Raw genomic sequence first — 7,837 nt, 5'->3', positions numbered from 1 at the left:
GATGTTGGTCCATCGACTCATTATGTTCTTCTTCATCCCCTTCCTCATTGTTTTCTTCTTCCTCTTTTGATTTAGTGCATTCATCTTCTTTTTCATTGTCTTTTTTTTTTTTTTTGTTCATTTTCTTCTTTGTCTTCTACTTCTTCTGTAGCGATCTCAGTTTTGCCACTTTGCTCAGTATGTCGGGGATCGGGCTGCCTGGTCAGCTTGCGGGGGTCCAGGGGGTAGCGCCCTGGTGGGGATCGAGCTGCCTGGTCATCTCACGGGGGTCTAGGGGGCAGTGCCCCTTGGCGGGTCCTAGGGCAGCGCCCTGGCGGGGTAGAGGGGCAGCACCCCTGAAGCAAAAATGCAAAATGCATTAGAAATTGCTTGTTTGCTCGAGCGGCCGTTTATGCGCTAGAGCAAAGAATGTTTAGTTTCAGAAGTTTGACCTGTCTGCAAAAGTACTGGGAAAGTGTATTTGACGCTCGAGCGGGGCTTTCCACGCTCGAGTGGACCATGTTATATCAGTTCGTGAATCTGATATGTCATATCACTTTTGTATATCTCTCTCTCTCTCTCTCTAAAAACCCTTTCCTCTCTCTTCTCTCTACATTTCCTTACGCCAAATTAGATCAAAACTTTGATTTCTCAAGATCTATTAGAGTTCTGCCATAAGTTCTTCATCAAAGTTGGTTAACTTCTCGAGGGCTTCATTGTGTGCAGTGAAGATTGAGTTTCGACACTGTTGATTTTGGGGGTTTCATCTCATTTCTTCTTCAAAACTTGGGGTACGAATTTTCTTAGAGTTATATATATATATATATTTTGCAAGATCTATATGATTTTCGAAATCATCTTTCGATAACTTTGAAAATTGATTGTTGATTCAAGAAGTTAAGTGATTTTGAAAGTGAGTTTGTCTCTTGTTCTTTTAAAATGATCTTATGGGTTTTGATCTTCGTTGATTGAAGAAAAAATAATTTTGGAAAGTTTTTTTTCAAAAGATTTGAGTTGTATAGTTTTGGTGAGAAAATCTAGAATTTGGAGATTTTTTTAAGAAGATTGAAAATCCATGAATGATATTGTTATATTTTTTTTGTGTGTCAAAATAAATGGATGTTTGAAAATTTATTATTTATATTTATATAAATGATGAATTTCAGGAAATATGATAATTGTTGTTCATTTTGGAAATTATTGTTCAAAACGTTGAAATAGTCTTGAAATAACTAATTGTTAAGGATACTTGAGAAGATGGAATTATGTTATCCCTTGGATGATGAATTGGAATAAAAGTATTTATATTCATCTTGTGAAATTGGCGTATCAATTTATTTGATTACATTAAACTTTGAAAGTTGATTTGAAACCTTGCATTGAGAAAAGAATGTTGAGAACCAAGTTTTCATGGAATGGTTTTGGGGTAAATGCATTGGTAAGTCTTGATAGGTGGTGTAGATGATATTGAATATACTGGCTTGAGAGTCCGGGGTGAAAGGCCGAAAACCAGCGCAGATAGGTGTCGAGCCTTCCGATTAATACTGGTAAAAATGACAATTTGGTAGTACTTGTATATTCTACTTGCAGACACCGACCTAGGGATTACCAGAGTCGTATTTACCGCCCTTGAAATAAATTGTTAAGTTTTGAACAATTGAAATTGCATGATATCATTGAGCATGATGGTTTTCAAAAGATGAAAATGTGATTTATCTTCAAAAATGGCATAGCATGGCATGTGCATTTCATCTCTTGAGACTTGTATAAAATGTATATACTTTGTTAAGAATTTCCTACTGGGCTTTATGTTCACCCTACGGGATTTTTGTGTAGAAAAAGATATGGTGATTCAACCCAACTAGGGGCGTGGAAGTATGTGTGTTGGAAATCAAGCTATTGTTAATATAATAATACCAGCTGTATGCTTATATCATTAATATATATTTAATATATATTAGTTAGTGCTTCTCCATCAGATGCTTTGTTAGTGCTTCTCCATCATATGCTTAGTTGTAGTGCTTTGCTTAGTTGTATAGGTAGTGCCTTCTCATCAGATGCTTCGCTTTCGGCTGCTTTTTATTTCTATATGTTTTCTTTCATGCTGTAGTATCATAATGATGTTGTATCAGCTCTCCTATATAATGGAGCCTTCTCTTCAGGTTTAATACACATTTTTGAATTATAGAGCGTATTAGTTCTTTCAATCACTCTCTCAATATTTCTTTCATGGTATCAGAGCAGGTGTAATCTTGTCTCATCATTTTCGCCTCTTCAGTCAGTATTCGAGTTTTTTGTTTTAATTTTTTTTTGTCTCTCTCTTCTACTCAAATCTATCCTTCTATTTCATGCCTAAATACGGTCCAGCTTTTGGAATGGCTATCGACTAATCCTCCTCTTCTTCTGATATTATCATCTCATCATCTTTATCCTCTCATCAAATGGAAACCTCTCATCTTCCGATCACCGCCCATAAACTGAATGGGCAAAATTATTTGCAATGGTCTCAATCCATATTAATGTTTATACGGGGAAAGGAGAAAGACGACTACATCACCGGAGCCTCAGCACTACCAGAAACCACAGCATCAACCTACAAAAGGTGGATAGCTGAAAATAACATGGTCATGTCGTGGCTCGTCAACTCTATGACCACTGACATTGGCGAAAATTTTCTGTCATTTGATACTGCCAAAGAGATCTGGGACATGGCAAAAGAAACGTTTTCGGACAAGGAAAACACATCTGAAATCATCTAGCTTGAAAGCTCCCTCCACGATTTACGTCAAGACAATCTTACGGTAACTGAATATTTCAATGCCCTTACTCGTCTATGGCGTCAACTTGATACGTTTGAGGTTCATAACTGGCAGTGTGTTGCTGATGGTTTGTTGTATAAAAAGATTGTCGAAGGGAAGTGTGTGTTTACATTCTTGTTAGGATTGAACACAAATCTTGATGAAATCAGAGGAAGAATTATGGGAGTAAAACCGCTACCTAGCCTTATAGAGGCATTCTCTGAAGTCCGTCGCGAAGAAAGTCGGAAAAAACTCATGATGGGATCCCATCAACAACTGAATATGGCAGAAAGCTCGGCTCTTAAGACTCAATTCGCTCCTATTGACAACCATTAGAAAAATAAAGGAGGTAGGCCTTGGTGTGATCATTGCAGAAAGCCGGGTCACTCGAGAGAAACTTGCTGGAAGATTCATGGAAAGCCAGTAGATTGGAAGCCACGAGGTAATCATGTAGGTACAAATGAACTATCACCACAACCTGAAGCAAGCCCTTTCACCAAAGAGCAAATAGCGATGCTCCAGAAACTACTACAGTCACAATCTGGTTCGTCTTCCGACAACATCATTGGATCTGGAACCTTGGCTCACAAAGGTAATTCTTTGAACGCCTTTACTGTTGGTAAGAAACGTAAAAAACCTTGGATTGTGGACTCAGGAGCATTTGATCATATGACGAGAGATGCAACAATTTTTGATACATATAGCTCATGTCAAAATAATTTAACGGTCCGAATAGCAGATGGTTCACTATCAAAGGTTGCCGGTATAGGTTCAGTTGTGCTGTCTAGGAATCTTATTCTCAACTCTGTTCTCCTTGTTCCTGACTTGGACTGTAATTTATTGTCAATTAGTAAACTCACTAAGGAAAAGAGGGGTGTTACTAATTTTTTCTCCACTTATTGTGAATTTCAGGATTTGGATTTGAGGAAGACGATTGGCAATGCTGAGGAATGCTCTGGACTCTACATCCTTAAGGAACGTCACTATCCACAGGAACAACCTCAAACGGCAATTCATGGTAGTTCTTTTTCGGTTTCGTACCAAAATAACGATAGAGCAATTATGTTGTAGCACTATCGCTTAGGTCATCCTAATGTTATGTATCTCAAGCATTTATTTCCTTCATTATTTAAAACTCCAAAACCTTTTGATTGTGAAATCTGTCAATTGTCTAAGCATGTACGGTCTCATTTTCCCATTCAATCCTATAAAGCGTCTCGTCCATTCTCACTAATTCATAGTGATATCTGGGGTCCATCAAGAATAAAAAATGTAACTGGTACTAGGTGGTTTGTCTCATTCATAGATGATCATACTAGATTAACCTGGGTCTTCCTCATGAAAGACAAATTTGAAACAAGCCAAATCTTCAAAAATTTTCAAGCCAAGTCTGATAATGCTCGGGACTATTTCAACTCCATTCTAGGAGAATTTTTAGCAAAAGAAGGGATAGTTCACTTAAGTTCATGTGTTGACACCCCACAACAAAACGGCATCACTGAACGGAAAAATAGGCATTTGTTCGATGTTGCTAGATCGCTAATGTTTTCCACAAATGTTCCACAATTCTTCTGGGGGGAAGCTGTTCTTACAGCAGCCTACCTTATCAATAGGATGCCATCTAGGGTACTACAATTCCAATCTCCTTGTCAACTTCTCCTAAAATCCTTTCCAACTACTCGCCTTATCTCCACCATCCCACCAAAAATTTTCGGGTGCTCTGTCTTTGTTCATATCCATCAACAGTATCGAAGTAAACTTGATCCCAGGTTGCTCAAGTGTATCTTCATTGGGTATTCGTCACATCAAAAAGGGTATAAATGTTACTCTCCGGTCACAAGGAAATTCTACAATTCCATGGATGTCACATTTTTTGAAACCCAGTCTTACTACCCTTAAATCGTTATTCAGGGGGAGACTCCAACCCAGGAATATCAATTTTGGACCATTGAGTCATTTAGTGAGCCATCCATCACCACCAAAAATCCCACACCTCCTGAGTCATTGAATCAATCTTTACCAGCCGAAAATTCCGAGTTCATTGTTGACTTACGGGATAATGAGCACATCCAAGAGGAAACGGAGGAAGGAGCACTTTCTCAAAAATCCCATGAGGCTGAACCGGGTTCTAATCCAAGCAACATTCCAGGTGACAATGTTCCTCCCACAGATAGTACTGATAATTCTGAGTTAGAAAATAGTATTCTTAATATGCTCATAGCTTGGAGAAAAGGAGTTAGATCATGTACTCAGCATCCCATTGGGAACTTTAATTCTTATGATAAGCTATCACCTTCGTTTCGTGCCTTCACTTCTAGCATCACGGAGATACCCATTCCTCGGAATATTCAGGAAGCTTTCAAGTATCCGAAGTGGAAGGCGGCAGTCAATGAGGAAGTTCGGGCTCTGGAAAAGAATGGTACTTGGGCAATTACTGATCTTCCAAGAGGTAAGAAACCAGTTGGGTGTAAGTGGATTTTCACAGTAAAGCACAAGACAGATGGTAATGTAGAACGTTATAAAGCTCGGTTGGTCGCCAAAGGATTCTCCCAATCCTATGGCATTGACTATCAAGAAACCTTTGCTCCAGTTGCCAAGCTCAACACTGTTCGTGTACTTTTATCCTTGGCAGCTAATCTCGATTGGTCACTTCACCAACTTGATGTGAAAAATGCCTTTCTCAATGGTGACTTAGAGGAAGAAGTTTACATGGACATTCCTGCTGGACTTGAGACGACATCAAATTTCAACAAAGTTTGCAGACTCCGAAAATCCTTGTATGGTCTCAAACAATCTCCCAGGGCCTGGTTTAAACGGTTCACTAAGGCAGTGAAAGGGTATGATTTTGTTCATTGTCAATCCGATCATACATTATTTGTGAAGCACTCCCTAGGAGGGAAATTGGCAATTATCATTGTTTATGTGGATGACATAATTCTAACAGGTGATCATGAAGAGGAAATTGGCTTACTTAAAAAATTAAATTCCTAACAAAGGAATTTGAGATTAAAGATCTTGGAAACCTTAAGTACTTTCTTGGAATGGAGATTGCTAGGTCAAAGAAAGGTATAGCAGTCTCACAACGTAAATACGTTCTAGACTTACTGAATGAAACATGGATGCTAGGATGCAAGCCGGCAGAAACACCTATGGACACAACTATCAAACTGGAAGAAAGTGACGGTAGTGCACCAAGTGATAAAGGGAGATATCAACGTCTTGTGGAAAACTCATTTATCTTTCTCATACAAGGCAAGACATCGGCTTCTCTGTTAGTGTGGTCAGTCAATTCATGAATAATCCAACCGAAAAACACATGATTGCTGTGATCAGATTATTGAGGTACCTAAAAAGGACACCGGGAAAGGGTCTCTTCTTCTAAAGAACAACAAATAGAAAAATTGAGATTTTTTCAGATGCAAATTGGACAGGTTTAGTGATCGATCGAAGATCAACTTCTGGCTATTGTTCGTTTGTTTGGGGAAACGCGGTTACATGGCGAAGCAAGAAACAGTCAGTGGTAGCCCGTAGTAGTGCTGAGGCAGAATTTCGTGCTATGGCACTAGGTGTCTGTGAGGGAATCTAGTTGAACAGGCTGTTAGAAGAATTACGGGTTCCATCTGAGCATCCCATGGTTTTATACTGCGACAACCAAGCCGCCATCAGTATAGCTAAGAATCCGGTTCATCATGATCGAACTAAACACGTGGAGATAGATCGACACTTTATCAAGGAAAAGATTAAAGAATGAGTTTTTCAAGTCAGCTACACTCCAACAAACTGTCAAAAGGCTGACATTCTCACAAAAGCTCTTGCTTGAGTTAACTTTGAAGATCTGACGGAAAAATTAGGATTGATTAACATCTACAACTTAGCTTGAGGGGGAGTGTTAGAAATCAAGCTATTGTTAATATAATAATACCAGCTGTATGCTTATATCATTAATATATATTAGTTAGTGCTTCTCCATCAGATGCTTTGTTAGTGCTTCTCCATCATATGCTTAGTTGTAGTGCTTTGCTTAGTTGTATAGGTAGTGCCTTCTTATCAGATGCTTCGCTTTCGGCTGCTTTTTATTTCTATATGTTTTCTTTCATGCTGTAGTATCATACTGATGTTGTATCAGCTCTCCTATATAATGGAGCCTTCTCTTCAGGTTTAATACACATTTTTGAATTACAGAGCTTATTAGCTCTTTCAATATTTCTTTTAATGTGTATTGGGAGTACAATGCTCTCATTTTACTGTGACTCTGTGTGTAAGCCAAGGGCTATGTTTGTGTGGATTTGAATAACCATTTTGTGTAACCAAGCTCAAACCTTGGAAACTTGTAAACCCTTGGGGGTATTTATTTGTTTATTTACTTGTTGTTGGATTAATGTATTGTTGCATGAAGAATTATTGTATCATGTAATGTAAGTTTGGAGATTTATATTCGGTTTTCCTTGAAAGAGTCATGATTGTCGTATTATCATTTGGGCTAGAAATTTGGGGCGTTACATCTTCATTTTCTTCTTTAGCTTTCCCTTCTACACTGTTTGCTTGATCTTCTTCTCCATTGTTTGCTTCTTGTTCTTCTGTGTTGCCTTCTCCTTCTTCATTCCCTCATTCTTCTTCGGATGAATCTTCTAATGTCTCCTTGAATTTGACCAATGCCTTTTTTGATTCTTTCTTCTTTTTTTTTACCCAAGATAAAACTCCTCTGATGGGTTTTTAACTAGCTCCTTATTATCTATCTGTAACGGGAGGCTCTTTTATTAGAGAAATGTTAAAAATTCGCTGAGAGAAAAATTCAAATAAGACAGATAAAATTTATCTAAATCATACTAATGGGAAACAAACTTCATAAAAAATTGTATGGGCCAGAGAAAATTATGAAACAAGTAATATAATTTAGATATCAGAGAAAATTAATCAGGGAAGATAAGTTAATGTCACGATAATTATGGTCAGAGAAATTTGGATTCCAGAGAATGTAACGCCCCACATTTTATTACTCGAAATCCATTACCAAATTCATTAAGTTTATTCAATTTCAGAGATAACATACGGAAACTTTT

General features: G+C 38.0%; 1 protein-coding gene across 1 annotated transcript; it reads left to right on the top strand.

Annotated features, from left to right (window-relative positions):
• Positions 1-2,420: 2,420 nt before the first annotated feature.
• LOC145800011 (uncharacterized) lies at positions 2,421-3,113 on the top strand. The gene is made up of 2 exons (XM_082889666.1): positions 2,421-2,690; positions 2,853-3,113. The coding sequence occupies exons 1-2, from the start codon at positions 2,421-2,423 to the stop codon at positions 3,111-3,113; spliced, it is 531 nt and encodes a 176-aa protein (XP_082745792.1).
• The last annotated feature ends 4,724 nt before the right edge of the window (positions 3,114-7,837 follow it).

The sequence above is a fragment of the Camellia sinensis genome, chromosome 9, assembly GCF_055761805.1.
Source record: "Camellia sinensis isolate YWXY chromosome 9, ASM5576180v1, whole genome shotgun sequence".
NCBI lineage: Eukaryota > Viridiplantae > Streptophyta > Magnoliopsida > Ericales > Theaceae > Camellia > Camellia sinensis.
The sequence above is the reverse complement of the archived record's forward strand: the minus strand, read 5'-3'. Positions and strand labels throughout refer to the sequence as shown.

Bases quoted from the DNA above. Each gene is read 5' to 3' on its own strand.
- LOC145800011 (XM_082889666.1), top strand. From the start codon at position 2,421: ATGGAAACCTCTCATCTTCCGATCACCGCCCATAAACTGAATGGGCAA. The intron at 2,691-2,852 runs GCAAAAGAAACG...CATAACTGGCAG, and splicing joins CCAAAGAGATCTGGGACATG to TGTGTTGCTGATGGTTTGTT.